This window comes from Prunus persica, chromosome G5 (assembly GCF_000346465.2).
Source record: "Prunus persica cultivar Lovell chromosome G5, Prunus_persica_NCBIv2, whole genome shotgun sequence".
NCBI classification, from domain to species: Eukaryota; Viridiplantae; Streptophyta; class Magnoliopsida; order Rosales; family Rosaceae; genus Prunus; species Prunus persica.
The window spans coordinates 13,039,115-13,057,850 of NC_034013.1; the positions used below are offsets into that span (position 1 = coordinate 13,039,115).

At 38.1% G+C, this 18,736-nt stretch overlaps 2 protein-coding genes and 1 long non-coding RNA gene across 3 annotated transcripts; 2 read left to right on the forward strand and 1 right to left on the reverse strand.

The window, feature by feature from the left end:
• Positions 2,713-9,260, forward strand: LOC18777915 (ribonuclease TUDOR 1). The gene is made up of 17 exons (XM_007210340.2): positions 2,713-2,848; positions 3,217-3,412; positions 3,629-3,703; positions 3,805-3,918; positions 4,025-4,135; positions 4,247-4,453; positions 4,565-4,783; positions 4,861-4,968; positions 5,188-5,358; positions 5,454-5,651; positions 5,747-6,100; positions 6,198-6,428; positions 6,511-6,702; positions 6,782-6,862; positions 6,949-7,146; positions 7,654-8,031; positions 8,684-9,260. The coding sequence occupies exons 2-17, from the start codon at positions 3,254-3,256 to the stop codon at positions 8,870-8,872; spliced, it is 2,985 nt and encodes a 994-aa protein (XP_007210402.1). The 5' UTR covers positions 2,713-2,848; positions 3,217-3,253; the 3' UTR covers positions 8,873-9,260.
• Positions 13,044-15,849, reverse strand: LOC18777222 (calnexin homolog 1). Its single transcript, XM_007209816.2, has 6 exons — positions 15,696-15,849; positions 15,518-15,587; positions 13,876-15,005; positions 13,709-13,780; positions 13,512-13,625; positions 13,044-13,426 (listed from the first exon to the last, which is right to left on the reverse strand). Exons 1-6 carry the CDS (start codon positions 15,783-15,785, stop codon positions 13,277-13,279), a joined length of 1,626 nt encoding a protein of 541 aa, XP_007209878.1. The 5' UTR covers positions 15,786-15,849; the 3' UTR covers positions 13,044-13,276.
• LOC109949383 lies at positions 16,145-18,710 on the forward strand. The gene is made up of 3 exons (XR_002271907.1): positions 16,145-16,250; positions 16,833-17,656; positions 17,764-18,710. It is a non-coding gene; the product is annotated as an uncharacterized LOC109949383 (long non-coding RNA).

Below are 18,736 nucleotides of genomic sequence, written 5' to 3' on the forward strand. Positions count from 1 at the left end.
ATAAATGTACCTTTATAGAAACTTAACTTCATCGGATTTCCTTTTTACAAACATAAACTGAAAAGGCTGTACTTTTGAGGAAAGCATTTCGAAATCTTTGTTGCTTAGAACTTTTTACAGGTAGGCACATTTTTGCACAAGATGACCATAACCCCAGATACCAAGTTACTAGTTAGGTTAGTAGGGTCCAGACTCTACCTGTTCCTCCAGTACGTTTGCTCAAATTTTCAACTGTTAGTTACACTATTAAATGTTGATGGTTGGACTCCAAGTGATCCTCAGGTCATTGATCATCAAAGATTTAATGTGACTAATCCATTAAATATTTAACTATCAGTTTATTGTCTTGTTTATAGATCTGAGATGATCAATCACTGCATTGCCAATGAAGGCATCAAAGGGAAAGCTAATTCGAAAAGGACGGGACAGTTTTATTGTTGATGCCTTCATCGGCAATGCAGCTGATTGGGAGAGAGTTTGTATGGGAAACCTTGTAGGGACGCCAGTAATTGTTGTTCCAGCAGGATTTTCCAAAATATCTAATCCACCTTGACCTTGCAGTGACTGCCGTCGAAAAACCACGACCACCACCAGCATTTATGCTCCCCATCGTGATCACATTGTGAGTGTTCTGTTTCCTTCGGATTCCGATACATCATTTCTTTTAAATGTGCAGGCTCTAGCAGTGGCATACCAGTCTATGACTGATCAGTGATCGCCATAAGCAACGGCCTCCTATTGATGATCTTGGACCAAATGACTCAATTCCAAATCCACCCACATTTTCCTACCCTCCCAGGCTGCTGCATTTTAAAGCCCAAGTTTAATTTCATGCCTGCTTTACAGCTCATGTGATGTGTGTGAAAAAAAAAGGCCCATAAGTATGGGTTAATGTGTATTTCTATATATGATGAAACAATATTAGGGAAAGGGAAATTTTATTTATTTGTTTATACAGTCTAAAATAAGAAAAGGGAAAGGGACACAGACTTTGTCTTTTGTACTCCTTTTTTTTTATTTTTAAATTAATCTAACAAAATTATATTGCCTTTTTATAAAATAAAATAAAAGAAAACGGGAAAGGGGTTTGTAAAAAAAGCTGAAAATTGTCTCTTATATATATGGAAATGTTTACTAATCTAGGCCCATGATCAAAGTCTTATGAAAATAAAACCTTCCTTTATTTAGATTGTACCTCTATATCTAATCAAACACATGAAGAAAAAAAAACCCAAAACTGTTAGCAGAAAATAGAATTGCACCTTTTTTTACCATTTCTGTGCGCTGTTTATGTTTAAAGCCAGATTGCATGTGTAGGTAGCTATCTTTCACTCAAAGCAAAGCAAAGAAGTTACAGAAAGAAACTCAGTTTGTGGAAGTGGCAGGAAAGTACCACTGCCTCTGTCACGGCACACTGCTCTGCGATTGTCTTTTTCTTTTACCAGGCAGATAATTTAAAAAAAAAAAATTATTCTTCCATATTTATCTCTCTAGATTTTTGCCCAAGAGTGGTAAAAAGGTTAGGCCTGTGGTGACGCCAGCACTGTCAAAGCCTATGATTACTCAGAATTCTTTAAAAGAAAAATAAAACCCAAATCTAGTGAAAGAGATCTTCAGCTTCCACTTTCTTCATTAAACCCGCTGTAATTTCCAGAATTTAATGCATTATGAGATTCTATTAGGGATGAAGCATTTATGGGGATGAAAAATTGATCGTTATTTTTCATAATAATACAAAATTATAACGGTCGCATAAAAAGGGTTTTACCATTTTATGCATGAAAAAACTTTAGTCTTTGTAATTTTTTTATTTATACTAATATAGCATTTTTTCAGTGTAATAGAAGAGGCAAATGTTTACAGTACTTTCTAAATTCTCTCACATTATGAGAAATCTAAAATATTGTGGGGTGCACATAGGACCCATCACTAGAAGATCTAGGAAATGTAATCAAGAGAAAAATTCCACATTGGACCCATCTCTAAAAAAGTCAAAGGAAAAATATCGTAAGATAAAAAGTTTGCGTTTTTAATTTATCCATATAAAATTTGCATTTTAAGTTTCATCTAAGTGTCATTATGTGCTATACGATGTGCAAGTGCATTGTTTTATCGATTGTCTGATTTTGATATTTTAATCTCTTCAGCCAACAGTTAAAACGTAAATTGCAATAGTGTATAGATCTACCATAGAAGGACTTTATATTTGATTAATTACTTTAAATTTCACATTTTATTTTAGTGATAATATTATCCTTGTTTGTCTAAAAAGAGAAAATCGTTGTGATTACTTATTAGAGATTATTTTCTTGTTTGTTGGGGACATGAGAGTTGGTGACGTCTTAATTGAGTAATTAGTTAAATAACTCCATGGAGGAGAGGAAATCAAGGTTCCAAAAATATGACATGATAAAGTGGGCCGGTTAATTTGTCCCTATCTCTGTCAGAATATTTTTGGGATTAGAATTTAGATAAGAGCTGAGTTGGGGGATTGGACAGGATCGTAATTTCAAAGTTATCACCACTAAAAATAACCAATAACTAATTAATATTTAATAATAATCCCAATAAATCCAGAAAAGGAAATCTTATTCAAACTAGGATTTAAAGACCGTAATGGTACGTTGGGTAATTTCGAGCCAAAACGCGGGGTATATAATAAACGTATTGCTGGATGCAGAGCTCATCGTCGTCTATATATGCAGCTTATGAATCACATTGCGAAATCTCTCTCTCTTCGTTCTCTTTCGCTCTGATCCGCCGCTCGACGACGCCGTTGGACGAACCGAGGATCCGGAAAACCACATCAATCCGGATAGATCCGAAGGGCCTGATCTGATCCAGCTTGGTATTCTTCTTCACATTCATAGATCTCTCTCTCTGAGAATTTTCTCTTGGATCATTAATCGGATTGCTGTTGTTTACATTAAGCGTAATTACAAAGATTTTGACTGAATACTCGTTGGTAGATCCAATAATCAAACTGGTTTTTCAATTCTCTTTTTTTGGCCATGTGATATTAAAAATGTCGTTGTCGTATTGATGCATGATGTTGTTGGTTTGGACTTTGGATCTGAATGAAGTTGTTGTGATATGGATGTGATTGTTGGTAATTGTAAAGATTGTGGCTTTGCATGTTGGGTTGAAGATGTAAATAGTGCTGATGATAATGATGTGATGTTTGAAACTTAATTGGGTTGGTGGTGTTGGATTCAGTGGTGTAGATCTCTATCAATACAAGAAGGCTGTTGAGATGGCATCATCAACAGCTGCGGCCACAGGATGGTACAGAGGGAGAGTGAAGGCTGTTCCTTCAGGGGACTCGTTGGTCATCATGGCCCTCACAGCCAACAAGGCAGGACCCCCACCCGAAAGAACCATCACTTTGTCATCCCTTATGGCTCCGAAACTGGTAAAACAATTAACATCCCTTTGTGTTCCATTGTATTTTTAGTTTCCTGTTTTTGTAGCATTGTTGTAAATTCTTGGTCTTTTTCATCATTCAAGGAGTGTGCTGTTATGTATTATGATTTTGTTTCAGCTCAATTTTCTGCATTAGTCGTGGATTTGCCCGGTTGTTGACGTTCTTTTGGTGGTTTGTTGTTATTGTTCTGTTTTGTATTGCTAGGCTCGTAGAACTACCAAGGATGAGCCATTTGCATGGGACAGCAGAGAGTTTCTGAGGAAGCTCTGCCTTGGAAAGGTGCTTATTTTAAATACTTGTTTTTTGCTTTGTTATTATAATAGTATTCATTTTAAAAACAATAAGCATGATGCATCCACCTCATTATATTTTCCCAACAGGAGGTGGCTTTCAAAGTGGACTACATTGTACAACAGATAGGGCGAGAATTTGGCTCTGTTTTTCTTGGTGACAAGAATGTTGCAATGCTGATTGTTGCTGAAGGCTGGGCAAAGGTTTTTATCTTTTTTGTTTCTACATCTATTGGTTGCTATTTTTGTATTTAATGTTTAATCTGAATGGGTGTAAGCTGAATCTTATTTTTTTTATTTTTGTGTGCAGGTCAAGGAGGTTAAACAGAACCAACAGAAAGGAGAAGCTAGTCCTTATATTGCTGAGCTGCTACGTCTCCAAGAACAAGCTAACACCCAGGGCCTTGGTCTCTGGAGCAAGGTATGCATTTTCCCTCTTTATTTCTTATATTGTACATATAACTTGTTACAGCATGTTGGAAGTTAACTTCAAATTTGTTACATAAGCATTATCATTTGTTCTTAATTGCAGGTTCCTGGTGCTGCTGACACATCCATTAGGACTCTGCCTCCCTCTGCCATTGGTGATCCTAGCAATTTAGATGCCATGAGTCTGTTGGCTGCAAATAAGGGCAGGCCCATGGAAGGTATCGTTGAGCAAGTTCGTGATGGAAGCACAGTTCGGGTCTACTTGCTTCCCGATTTTCAGTTTGTTCAAGTATTCGTTGCAGGAACTCAGGTATGCATTCTTTCTGCATCTGGACAAGTGTGCACAAAATTTGGTTTCTATCTACTTCATATTCAAAGTACTATTATGAATATATAACATATTTTTCTCTGTTCCAATTAGGCCCCATCAGTGGGAAGGAGACCTATAGCTTCAGAAGTTGTTGCTGAACCAGAAACAACTTCCGATAAAACAAATGGTGATGTTTCCACTGAGCCTCGAGCCCCTTTAACTTCTGCCCAAAGAATTGTAGCTTCAACAACATCATCTGTTGAAATTGCTGCTGATCCATTTGCACTGGAAGCTAAACATTTTACAGAAACTCGTGTGCTGCATAGAGATGTAAGGAAATTTCTACTTTAGGTTATCTTGGACAGTGAGTTTATTACAATTTTATGAATATTGTGGTTGATTTATAGGTCCGCATCGTTCTGGAAGGTGTTGACAAATTCAGTAATTTGATTGGGTCAGTATATTACCCGGATGGGGACTCAGCGAAAGACCTGGCCCTGGAGCTTGTTGAAAATGTAAGAGCTTAAACTTTGCAGTGATTTCACATATAACATTGACGATGACTAATGTGTTCATATTACTGAAATTTGGAATACTTATCACATGCTTTCAATCTTTTCCATGTAGCTTCTTGCATGCTTTAATGTTAGTTTGCAGATCTTTTATATCCTCTCTCAGACTTGTAGTTATCTGTTGTAAGACCTCTAAGGGGAATGCTGTCAATGCTTGTCCAGGGTTATGCAAAATACGTTGAATGGAGTGCTAACATGATGGAAGAAGATGCGAAGCGGCGGCTGAAGGCTGCAGAGCTTGAAGCTAAGAAAAGCAAGTTGAGGATCTGGACAAACTACGTACCCCCAGTTACAAATTCAAAGGCAATTCATGACCAGAATTTCACTGGCAAGGTAGTATTTACTTGAATCTATGATTATCTAAATTTATCTCAACACTATGCTTAGTCATGTGTATTCGCACATAACTGATTTTTGCTTTCTTCCAGGTTGTGGAGGTTGTTAGCGGGGACTGTGTCATTGTTGCTGATGATTCTGTTCCATTCGGCAGTCCACTAGCAGAGAGGCGAGTTAATCTTTCAAGTATTAGGTGCCCGAAAATGGGCAATCCTCGTAGAGAAGAAAAGCCGGCTCCATATGCCCGTGAAGCAAAAGAGTTTCTGAGAACACGCCTTATTGGACTCCAAGTATGAGAACCAATTTTGATACATTGATTTCTGTGTGATAGAAATCTCTCTCTTGGTTGGAAATAAATTTTAATTTTATGTGGCATGTTTTGCAGGTGAATGTTCAAATGGAGTATTCAAGGAAGATCACGGCAGATGGAGCTGCAGTTTCTACTGGACCTGCAGATTCCAGAGTCATGGATTTTGGATCAGTCTTCCTTGTAAAGGCTGAGGGTGATGATGCTCCAGCACCTGCTTCATCTGCTCCTGGTAGCCAGCCAGCTGGGGTGAATGTCGCTGAACTGGTGGTTGCACGTGGCTTTGGCACTGTTATTAGACATAGAGATTTTGAGGAGCGGTCAAGCTATTATGATGCCCTTCTTTCGGCGGAATCACGTGCTATTGCTGGCAAAAAAGGAATACATTCTGCCAAGGATCCTCCAGTGATGCACATTACAGACCTGATGCAGGTGAGAAATCAAATATAGTCATTAAAGGGATGGATTCTTGTTGTAAGAGTCGGAATATAAATTTCACTCATTCCTTTGTTCATGTTGTCTCTTCCAGGCATCAGCTAAGAAAGCCAGAGATTTCTTTCCATTCTTACAAAAAAGGAGGAAAATTCCTGCCGTTGTGGAATATGTCTTTAGTGGCCATCGTTTTAAACTATTGATTCCCAAGGAAACATGCAGCATTGCCTTTGCATTCTCTGGTGTCAGATGTTCCGGTCGTGGGGAGCCCTATTCAGATGAAGCAATTGCGCTAATGAGACGAAGAATAATGCAGAGAGATGTTGAGGTTAATCTCATTTAGCATTAAAATATAGTAGCTTTCCCCTTGGTTTTGTTCTTGCTTTGATAAAATTGTCTCTCTTTTCCAGATTGAAGTCGAGACTGTTGATAGAACTGGAACTTTCTTGGGATCTTTGTGGGAGTCAAAGTCAAAGACCAATGTGGCGATTGCCCTTGTTGAAGCTGGCCTGGCAAAATTTCAAAATTCCTTTGGCGGTGAAATCCCAGATGGGCACCTTCTTGAACAAGCTGAGCAATCTGCAAAAAGGCAGAAATTGAAAGTATGTGAAGCACAGAATACCTGTATAATACAGCTGTCTTCCTGTTAAATATGCTAATTTATTTTCTTTTTCTTTGCAGATTTGGGAGAACTATGTTGAAGGAGAGGAAGTTTCCAATGGTTCAGCTGTCGACAACAACAAACAGAAAGAAGTGCTAAAGGTACTTGGAATGCGATTGCATCAATTAATGCCCCTTCTATGTGCTGTAAAATGTTAAGTAACATCTGTCATGCTCTTTGTTTTCAGGTTGTGGTAACAGAAGTTTTGGGAAGTGGTGGTAAATTTTATGTTCAGACAGCTGGTGATCAGAAAATTGCCTCTATACAGCAACAGCTTGCATCCTTGAGTATTCAAGAAGCTCCCGTGATTGGTGCTTTTAATCCTAAGAAGGGTGACATTGTCCTTGCTCAGTTTAGTGCAGATAATTCGTGGAACCGAGCAATGGTGAGTTACAACCTTAAAAATCAGTTTTATTTTCCAATTGTAATAACTTTTTTAATCTTCTGAGTTATTTCAGTGCATTACAGCATACTTTTTTTTTCCCTTTCCTCCCTTTCCCATTTTTTCTAACAAACTGTTCCATTTTTTACATTGTTAGCATTTTTTCTTACAAGAAAATGGGTCTGGAAAATATTTCTGATGAACAAATTGAGATGACAAACATTTTGTATTGATTAAGATTTATCTCCAGTCCTTTGCTTCAAGGAAAAAGATTATTCTTATTTTTAACTGGAGATTTCTCTATATTCATAGTTGATGTTGATGGAAAGTGAACGTTCTATAACCACTTGCCACTTGCTGATATAATAAGTTTCACTAACAGAGTCTATAATTAGCATGATAGTTTACATTAACCGAATTACATCTGAGTGTGAGTACATTGAATGTTCCTTTTGCCGAGTCTATTTGAATATTTTCAAAATTTCTAACTTTTGTATTTCACACGCAAAGATTGTCAATGCACCTCGAGGAGCTGTGGAATCCCCTAAAGACAAGTTTGAAGTCTTCTACATTGATTATGGTAATCAAGAGGTTGTCCCTTACAGTGAGTTACGGCCTCTTGACCCTTCGGTTTCCTCTGCACCTGGTCTTGCTCAATTATGCAGCCTTGCATATGTTAAAGTCCCGAGCTTGGAGGAGGACTTTGGTCAAGAAGCAGCAGAGTATTTAAGTGAGCACACATTAAATAGTTCCATGGAGTTTAGGGCCATGGTTGAGGAAAGGGATCTTTCAGGGGGAAAAGTTAAAGGCCAGGGAACTGGACCGGTTCTTGTTGTGACTCTTGTTGCTGTGGATGCTGAGATCAGTGTAAATGCTGCCATGCTTCAGGTATGAGTTATAACCTTCTTCTTTATTTGCGGTGCTTTTAAAGCTTGTGTCTCTTAAATTTCTCATATGCACCTAGCAGAACTGATCCATTCTGAAAATATCTATTTTGTTGTAATTTGTCATATGCACATCATCTGCAAAAGGAAAGATAAAAGCATATAGCAGTTTGAAGTTTTGGAACTTCTAACTTTTATTTTAAATTGTTTGAGGAGTCTGATGTGGTATTCTTGTGTTACATTTGAGGGAGTCGTATCCATATTGCATAATACCATCCTATTCCAAATTTGTGAATATATTTGAGGGAGTCCCTTTTACCATCCTATACGTAATACACATACCAAATTTCTGACTATATTGGGTTTTTTATGTGATCTATAATCCATTTTACTTTTAATCTAAGGAAGAACTTAATACATCTGTTGTGAACTTACGAGTAATGTTATTTGTAATTAATAATACTCTAAAACATTGTCATAGCCATGCTTCTTTCCAAGTTTTGAGGGCTTGCCAGATTTCCTACTGGCTGTGTCCCATTTTCAATTTAATAGAATCCTCATTATATATAATCGTATAATGCTTATCTTAATCTTTTAAAGCTTTTCTCCTGAATTTCTTTCTGAATCTCACCTATTCAAATTTTTGGAATTTTCAGGAAGGACTTGCTAGGTTAGAGAAACAGAAGAAACGGGAAACCAAGGAGCGGAAGACAGCAATCGAGAACTTGGAAAAGTTCCAGGAAGAAGCAAGGGCTGATAGGCGGGGGATGTGGCGCTATGGAGACATCCAGTCAGATGATGAGGACATTGCTCCTCCCGTTAGAAAGGCTGCTGGCAAGCGATGAATATACAATAGTAGTGACATAAACCAAGTTACATCCCCTGTGGCCTAAGATGAGGTTAAGTTATAGGCATATATCATCTGCTTTTTAGAGTAAGAGAGAAAGGAACATGTTGCAGCAAAAACTTGCTTAAGTTTTGTTTTCGGTCTCCCGGATTGTCTGGTTTTTTAGATGAGGGAACAATTTTTTTTAGACAATTCCAATAAGGTAAACTCTAACCATATGTGTTCAGTCTCTCTGAGGCCAGCACAGACAATTTTGTCTGTCGACCAAAAAGCTTAACAATTTGTGCTTTTCATTTATTTGTTATTTGTAGGGTTAATGACAGTTTAGTACTTGTGGTTATGTTCTTAAGATATGTTAATTTCTTACTTCTCAATTTTTACAATTACGTATCTCGGTCTTTTAAATTTGTTACAATGTGATTTTGCCGTTAGGATTTTCGTTAGATCTTGCCGTTAAGCACTATGGGTTTCATTTTTTTATTTTTATTTTTAATTTAAATTGATTAGAATATGAATAAAATTTTATATTTTTGGAAAAATATTGAAGAAAAAGATATAAAAAAAAAATCATAGGACCTCTCTCTTTCTCTCCAAACAATCTGACAATGTTAGCCATAAAAAAATGTTTTATCTTCAAACTCTTTTACTCGACCAAAGAAACACAAGCATTTGCAAAAGTTTCCAAAACTAATCAAGACACCCACACCCCAAATCCCATCCCCCCTTCCTCCTTCGTTGAACTTAGCCGCCGCCTCTATCATAATATATATATATATATATATATATATCTCTCTCTCTCTCTCTCTCTCATTCTCGGATCTAAACTTGGTGAGTTACTGTGTCGGCGTTGCAGAGGCCAAAGAACTTGGCGATGATGACGAGCACATGACCTTGGGCTTCGGTGGTGGTTGGATCTTTTATTGTGGTTGGGCTATGAACTCCTCGACGAATCTAGAGTTTCGGGATCTAGATAGACATGCTAGGTGGGCTGAATAAATATCGGGGTTGGGCATCAATGGTTGGCTGGTTAGGGAAGAGGGGCGGGGGAGGTTGGAGCTATGATGAGAGAGAGAAAGAAGTATAGCACAAGATCTGGTATATGAAAAGCCAAGACCAGATATCCTTTTTTTGGTTTGAATTTTGAGTGTTATGATGATGATGAAGAATATGGTTTTGTTGACATTCAGATCTCCCCTCCCGATTTCATCTCCCCCTCCCCATCCCTCCTTTCTGTTTTTTCACCCACCAACCCCCCTCCCGGAACCCAACCACCCAGACCCCCTCCCCTTCCTCTCCCCTCGATTTCTTCTCCCACCCCCTCAGATTGATTTCTTCTCCCCCCTCGTCCCACCCCTCACTTAGCAACCTGCATAACCAAGAGGGAGAGGGAGTGCGCAGAGGAGAGAGAGAGAGAGAGAGATAATGGGTTGTATGTAGTCTGAATTGTAGCAATGTCCCTCAAATAAGAGTCAATTTTACTTTTCGTCCTCGTGTCTGCAAAATTGTTATGGGAATCCTTCAATTCCACCTCACGTTGTATTATTGGTCTTTTCGTCAACAAAGTTAAATTTTTTGATAAAATTAAAGGCAAATTGGGAAATCCAATATAAAATATTTATTACATAAATAAAATCATTAAAAAATCAACCCAGTCTCTCCATTTGAGGATGTGGGGAAGGAGGGTTTGATGATTGGGGAAGTTGATTTTTGGAGAGGATCAGGAGGTCTTGAGCCACCCAAAGTTGAGCTACACCTCATTGGTTGGAGGCAAAGAAAACCATGCTGATGCATTTTACTATGTCCAGATAAAATCCATCATGGTTTGGAGGGGAAGTGGTTGACATACCAGAGGAGACTTGGAATTTATCACCATAAGGTGCTGGAGGCTTTGAGCCATCTGGGATGGTTTGGGTTGTTGGGTTGGTGAGGTAGATGGATGGGCATATTTTGGGGGAAGAGGATGGCGTGCGGTTGGGTTTAGGTAGAAGGAGGTGGTGGCTAGGTAAAAGTCTTAGTTACTTCTAAAATATCTATCATGTATCTGATATGTGATCAATTTTGACAGAAAAACAAACATAATTGATGAAAGGACTAGTGGTGTAACGCGAGATCTAATTGAAGAACGACCGTAACAATTTTGCAACATAAGGGACAAAAAGTCAAGTCAAGTAATAGTCGAGAGACCATTGCTACAATTTAGCCATTTTATTTATATTTATTTTATTCTTATTTTGTAGTTGGTTTTTTAATATTTTATTCATATTTTAGTTAATTTAAAATTTAAAATTTAAAAAATGTGGGATCCATAATGCCACGTAGGCAACTAACGGAGAGATGATGGAAATCCTAACGATGGAACCACATTATCATAAATTTAAAAGACCAACATATGTTTTTATAAAAATTGAGAATGTGGGGATTAACATGTCTTAAAAGTGTAACCACATAATACTAAACTGTAATTAATCCTTATTTATATCTCGGCCAAGCTTGTCCAATTTTCTTATAATAAAAACGAAAATAATTTTCCAATGAGCTTTCACACTACTTCAGAGCAACTGGTATTTCATTTGAATCAGAGCCCCAAATTTCGCAGCCTGCTGTTGTATGAGGTGGTACTGGTACAAGCTTCCTCTTATTACCCATGCTCAAATTTTGCAAGATGTTTGTTATTGTTGCACCCACACGACATGTGTTGCCCAATATTAGTAAGAAAAGAAAGCAAAAGAGGATAAGGGAAAAAAACCACCACTAAGCCCCTTCAACGTATATCAAGTTTTAGAAATTATATTAGATAATCATTAGACTTAAAAGAAAAGTTGACCTAAACGTTGCTTGAGAATAGGCTAACAATATATATTAAATTTCTAATACTATATTAGACAATCATTAGATCTAAAAGAACGTCGCTATTGACTCCAACCGAAAATAAAATCTCACTATCGACTCTCATGCATCCATCCGGTGGATGTTACACAAAGCCATATGACCCCATGGCTCTGTTGCAGGAAGTTTCACTATTGATGAGTTGAACTCTCTCAAGTCTCCAATAGGAAATACTGCTTGTTTTCATATTATATTACTGAATCGGTCTTGTTTCTGCTTTTTTTCTTCTCTTCTTCTTTTTTTTTTCTTTTTAATGAAACCTAGCCTGATTGATTCTCAGAATGAGTTATTTGAGAATGTAACCCACATTCCAATTCAAATGTTCGTTTGTGCAACAAGGAATCAATTTTTTTTCTTCTTCTGTTTATTAAATAAATACAGAGTTTTTGAAGGACAAAATAGATGTCCCTAATTTACAATGGGGTTACTTGGTAATAAATGTGCAATAAAAGCGTTCTCGGGGCATAAGAAAAACATGCTCTCAAAGGGTAGGGCACTTTTAGTTTAAGGTTTAGGAGTTTGGGAATGAGTTTCAAATTGTATTCCCATGTTTGGTAAGTACACTCTTAAGAATGCAATTATGGACTCATGGGTATGAACTTCCCATGTAAGGGGAAGTTCAAACCCTTGGCTCACCTTGGGAAACTTTTTCCCCCCACTTGGGAAAGTATTTAATGCGATTTTTTTAGACTAACTTACCCATGTTATTATTTTAAAATACCATTTTTGACCCTTAAGAAACTCTTCATATTAGTAACTTTTAATAATAAAAAATTAAAGGTGGTGTTGGAAAACCGATCAACTTTTCATTTCTAATATTGCACAAACCAAACATGGGAATGAGAGAAAATAACATTTTCCTAGTCCTCATTTTCCAGCGTTCCCAAACATGGGAATGGACATCCTCCATTCTCATCTCATGGGATTAGACATGGAAAGTTTACTCCCAAGAAGTTTAATTCGTAAACCAAACGTACTCTAAGGGTTCATTTATTAAAAAATGCAATTTCATACTAATTCTTAAAATCAGCTAACCAAAATCGCATACCCTAAAGAATTATACGTGGGATTTTAGACAAAAATGGTGTAAATAAGTTTTCCTATTAATTTTGCAATCAGCAGAATTGTTAGTTCGCAATCAAACACCGAAATTTTTTTCTCCATCAACATCCAATTTTGACTAACATCGACCTCTTCGCGTTGAGGAGCATCTTTAATTTTGCGAATTTTGAGGGATTAGCTATGTAACATTTGGTATAGCAACAACAATTAGAGTCGGGACGGAACTACAATAACAATATCACCTGCTGTCATAGAAATCTGGAAATGAAGTATCACAGCTTAATAGATCTGTCAATTACACTCCTGATACATTAACTGTTTCAACACAAAGGCTAAAAAAGGCAAAAGAAAAAAATTCCGACATTCAAGAATGACCTACACAAAAACAACTAGGCTCAAAATTTGATGATAAAGGAAGTGAAGATTGTAATCAGTAGCTTTCCCTCTTCTCACTTCAGTTTTCACGCCTTACTGTCCTTCGGCGGGGAGCAGCAGCTGTTTCCTTCTCGTTCTCAGAGGAAGTACCTTCCTTCTCCTTCTCTTCTTCCTTTTCCTCACTGCTAGAAGCATCGGCGGTTCCAGTGGTTTTCTTCTCAACTATTGCCTGCACAACACAAAGACAAAGCAACATTTAGCAACAGCAATAACGAGTATTTCTTTAGTTCTTCTAAAGGGCCTTCAACACTTACAGGTTTCTTCCCACCAAAGAGTAGCTTGATAAATACTGTGAAGATGATCACCGCAATAGAGACAATGATGCCAACGGTGAGATTCGGTTGTTGCTCTGCCTTTTCAATGAGATCCTGCAAGACAAGCTTGGATTTTAGGGTGCATTCCACAAAAATCACCCTCAAAACAGATCATGAACAAAATACTGATGACTTACAATTATCTTAGACTTGTGGGCACTTAAGAAGGGAATATCAGCTACGGTGTATAGGAGGTCAAATACTTTCTTCTGCAGGAATTGAAAATACATTCAATAACCGTGCCAAGTAACCATCATATAAATGCCATAAAACCAAATAGAACTGATATTGCAGAAAGCTGTACCTGGAAGCTGGAGAGGAACCCTTCTGAACCCTGAACATCTTCCTCATCCTTTTGTTTCTCTTTCTCAACTTCAAATTTTGGTTTCCAGGTGGTTTCCCGGTATGTTTCTGCAACTTTCTCATCTTTTGTGATCAAAATGTTGTCGAACAATATTCCATCTTGCATTGTCCAAATCTCAATGCCAACAGCAGCTACAGGCTCAAAGTCTGGTTGGTCGGCTTCAAAGTAACTGGGGTTTGGAATCTCCTGAGGCTTCCAGATACCCTTGTAATTAGGGTTGTCGATGAGTGGGGCATGCCATTTTCCCTTGTAAGCTGGATTTCTCTTCATTGGCCTCTTCCATTCACCACAACCAGGGGCTGTCACACACTTTGGGTTTTCGATCTTTGGGGCTTCAAATTCACCATCCTCCTCATCATCCCAATCTTCTGGTTTTGTGGCATCAGGATCATCTATCTCCTCAGGCTCATCATCCAACCATCCTTCAGGTTTCTCTGCTTCTTCATCTACAATTTCAAGGGGTGCATCCTCGTCCCAGTCCTCTGGCTTTACAGCATTAGGGTCTGGGATTTTGGCTCTCTCATCCCAATCCTCAGGCTTCTTATCTTCTGGATCAGGAATTGTCTTGGTAGGAATAAGAGGAGGCATAAAATCATCAGCTGATAGGAAATTCGCCTTCCTCTTCTCCTCCCCATCAACTAGAATTCGCAACTCATTGTCAGGTTTCAGAATGGCAGTGTACACATGAGAAAGTTTGTCAGATGGAACAGAGGGAGGGGTCGTCAGATGGTGCTCAACGTACTCTCCGGTCTTGGGATTCTTATGCTTAAAAATAAAGTGAACCTTGTTTGTGAGTCCACATTTGTCAGGTCCAAACATGATCGAATAAGGAGACTCATTGTCGAATATCTTAGGTTCCCATCCAGCCTCCTGCGGTCGAAGGTATTTCAGATAGGCACCACCACATTCAAGCCCGTTTTGGAGACGAGTCTCAAATTGGAGGACGACAGTTCCATCCTTCAGACTCACAGGCTTCTCAAGCTCCCTCACTATTGCGTACTTCTTAGCCTTCTCACTCACAAGAAGGCCATAATCCTCATGTCCCTCACTCTTTGAATGAGTCCACACACCTAAATGCAAATTAGAAAATAAAATAAGTTTCCAACAAACAAAATGGAAAGAAATATGCCAAAATCATGATGGATGAGCTACAATTTTCAGGTTGGTTAAGCAGGTAACATTAAAAAAAAACTTCGTTTCTGTTATGGAATCACTATGATTCACAGAAACCATGTGATCGCCCAAGAACAAAATCCAAGCCCACAATAAACAATCCCATCATAACAGAAGGACTCATTACTGATAAATCTTCATTATACACCTTGAAAATCCTATCATGTAAATATTCATGAATGTAAAAGGCAAAAATTTACAAGTTTTCCCATCGAACTATTTGTATGGTTGTCTAAGTCCATCTAGAGCTGATAGCTTAGCACAATGATCTAAGTTTGGCATACATACATGGCAACCTTTTTAATACAATTCAGATCGATCGCAAAACGATCCAATATCTACAACCAAATACGCATTCATTAACATAAAGATATCAGCTTTTTGCATAAAAATGGAAGAAAGGACGAACCTTGGTAGTCATCTTTGCTAGAAACGGTCCAGCGACCTTCAAATGTTTCATCAAATGAGTCGTAAAAGACCTAAAACGCCAAATCAATCAAAATTCATTAGCAATTGGGATTGAATCTGAGACTTAAAGCTTAGAACTCTAACAACTGCAAAGGAAGGAGAAGAGTCAGATTCATTACCGTATCGTCGGAAGCAAATAACTGCTGAAATGAAAAGCAAGCTACGAGCAGAAACAGCACCGGAACGACACCAGCGCGAACCCTAACCATCTTTATCTCTCTGTTTCTCTCTCTCGCTCTTTCGAGTTCCTTGACAACTTTCTCGATACTGAGTTCTAGTTCTTCTACATATAGATCTCTACAACGCTGCCTTCGACTTGCTTCCACCAATCAAATCACGTGCCACGTTCAATGGGGCAATGGCGTATCGCCACGTAACAAACTTGACGCATCGTTGCGTCCCTCGCGAGTTTGCGACCAACTTTTTGGTTCTGTTCTTTCTTAGTATTGGGCCAGGTCAAAGCCCAAAATGAGTATTGGGCCAACTCAATTCACGTTTTGTGTCTATATTTTATTTTTATGAAAATATAAACAATTTTTTTCCCACATTTTGTATTTTGTGTTTGGAGTATCTGAAGATCTTTTCTCTTCAGATCTGTTCTCTATTTTCTAATCGGACGGATTGGTCTGAGTTCTCTCTCGTTTCATTGGTCTGAGTGCTCTCTCGTTCAAGAGGTTTCCCTCTCTCTCTCTCTCTCTCTCTCTCTCTCTCTCTCTCTCTCTCTCTCTCTCTCTCTCTCTCTTGTTGATTTTCTGGTTGCCATCTGAATATGCAATGCTTTTATGTAAATTTCAAATTCTTTGCCTTTCTCTGATTTCCCCTTGCTTAGAGACTTATGTGCATTAGCTTATCCAAATATATGTAAAATTCTGCGATTTTCGTTGATATGTTTAGACTCTTGTATACATTATGTGACTTTCATTCTTATAATTATATATGTATTTGTTTAGACTTTTATTTCTGTGACTAATGCCCTAATCGTATGTTTTGCATTCTGTGATTTTCGTTGATATTTTTACCCTCTTATATATATTCTGTGATTTTCACTCTATTTTTAGACTTAACTCTCCCTAATTTTGTGTAGAATTTTATTTCTGTGACCAATGCCCTACTCCTGTTTTTTGTATTTATATATGTTTAGACTCTTAGATTTATGTTCAAAACAGATGTAACTCTCCCAATTTATTGGTTTAACTTTTGTTAAAATCCTTAGCTAACAGCCTGAAATTATGTCGATTTTCTGTGAGTGGTTTCAGATTATGGATAAGCAGGTACTGCAGCAACAACTTGTTTCTAAAAACGCAATGCTAGAGCAGCAACTTGTTTTTGCTAACGCATTGAAAGAGCAGCAACATGTATTTGAGAACACAATACAAGAGCAGGCATATTTTCTGGACCAAATCAGACAAGATGTCGAGTTGCAAGCAAAGGATCTAGTGTGGATGCTTGGCTGAATAGGTTTTCTTTCCCTAGCACTTCCGTGGACGCATACTGTAATGGCGTGATTATGTTGAATTTCATAGGAGAACTATGACCCGTCAAATTTGTTTTGGTTGGGGTGGGTGATGTTGCTTATTAGAAGCATAGAATGTCTATTTGTTGTGTTTTTGGTTTTGTCATGATTGGATATCTCGTCCTTTGATGTCCGGTGTGACAAAGTGGGTTCCTTGTTGGAAGGACTCAGCCACTCTTCCAACGTGGATTCAAAATTCGGATGGCAGACAGCAGCCCACCCTTCCAGTAAGGCACCCCCCTTGTCACCGAACAAACATCAAGGCACGAGATATCCGATCATGACAAAACGAAAAAGACGACAAATGCACATTCTCTGCTTTTAAATACGCAGCATCTCCCAACCAAAACAAATTTGACAGGTCGCGGTTCTCTCAACCTCAGCAGCATCTCCCATCCCTGATCCTTCTGAGCAGCTGTGGAACAAGGTTAAGGACTTTCGTGATTTGCAAACAATGTTGGATTCTTTGTTTTTTGAATTGCAGAGACATAGTCATCCCAATTCCATTGGTTGCTAGGCAGAGAAGGATTGGTTCATCTATTGTTTTGTTAGTGTAGCGCTTTTGTCGTAAGTTTCATCTAAAGTTTTGTCAGTCTTGTGCATTTGTTGTAAGTTTGTTTTGTATTATAACTGCATTAATATCTGTTTTTGACATTTTGTTTGTTTTGTTTTAGGTATGATGATTATGTGGACAGAATTAAAGGCCATCCGTTTTTTATGGATGCTGTGGACATGATGACGTATGTTGAAGATCTTCACAATTGCATACATCGACGTACGGTTCGTTTCAAAAAAATTGGAGTTGGTGTTGAGTTCTCCTCATTTTTATAGCTTGTTGAATTGGAATGAAAATAGCAAAATGAAGAAGTGGAAGTATTATATGAGGTGCATTTATGCTTACAAAAATTCAGACTACAGTGGAGGTACTGCTATTGATTTGTTGAGGTTTATTTGCAACACTACCGCCCTCCAACCACGATTAAATCACTGGATGAAGACATGAGGGAGTTCTTCCCAGAGTTTTTGGATTGTATTCACGCTATGATGGTTTATTCGCAACTTGAATCAACACTATTACTCTCCGATCAAGATCGAACAACTAGATGAAGACACGAGGAAATTCTTCCCTGAATTTTTGGAGTTTATTCACGATATGAATGTTTAGAGAGGCTGCTGTGGAGAGTATACTTGAGGCTGTCTGTGGTTCGGGGGTTTGGAGCGGCTGCAGTGGAGAGAATATGAAGAATAATGAACTTGTGCATTTGCGTGGCAAGTATGAAAACCGTTTCTGGCAGTGTGACAGGTGGAACGAAGGATACGCAAGAAATGATAGATTTCTATGCTGCTCATGGATTCAATATGCAACTGAAGCTCTCCAGAGGCTAGTTAAAAAAAAAAAGATGTGAAATTCTAGTTTGTAATCGATGTTGAAAACTCCCTGAAATGAGACCATAAAAGAAAAGAAGATTTCCCTTCTTGTAATGTACATATTAATAACTTCATAGGGAACTGTTGGTATTGGAATTCAAAGCACCTACCGGCAGTCGGTAATTGTTGGGTGATCATTCACCTTTGTGTGGAATTGTATCTGGGATTCATCCGATGTTTGATTTGCTTGCTATACAGTGTATGTTTATGGTTGCACAG

Bases quoted from the DNA above. Each gene is read 5' to 3' on its own strand.
- LOC18777915 (XM_007210340.2), top strand. From the start codon at position 3,254: ATGGCATCATCAACAGCTGCGGCCACAGGATGGTACAGAGGGAGAGTG. The intron at 6,863-6,948 runs GTACTTGGAATG...CTTTGTTTTCAG, and splicing joins AACAGAAAGAAGTGCTAAAG to GTTGTGGTAACAGAAGTTTT. The intron at 7,147-7,653 runs GTGAGTTACAAC...TCACACGCAAAG, and splicing joins ATTCGTGGAACCGAGCAATG to ATTGTCAATGCACCTCGAGG.
- LOC18777222 (XM_007209816.2), bottom strand. From the start codon at position 15,785: ATGGTTAGGGTTCGCGCTGGTGTCGTTCCGGTGCTGTTTCTGCTCGTA. The intron at 15,006-15,517 runs GTTCGTCCTTTC...ATTTGCATTTAG, and splicing joins TAGCAAAGATGACTACCAAG to GTGTGTGGACTCATTCAAAG. The intron at 13,427-13,511 runs GTAAGTGTTGAA...TGTGTTGTGCAG, and splicing joins TCTTTGGTGGGAAGAAACCT to GCAATAGTTGAGAAGAAAAC.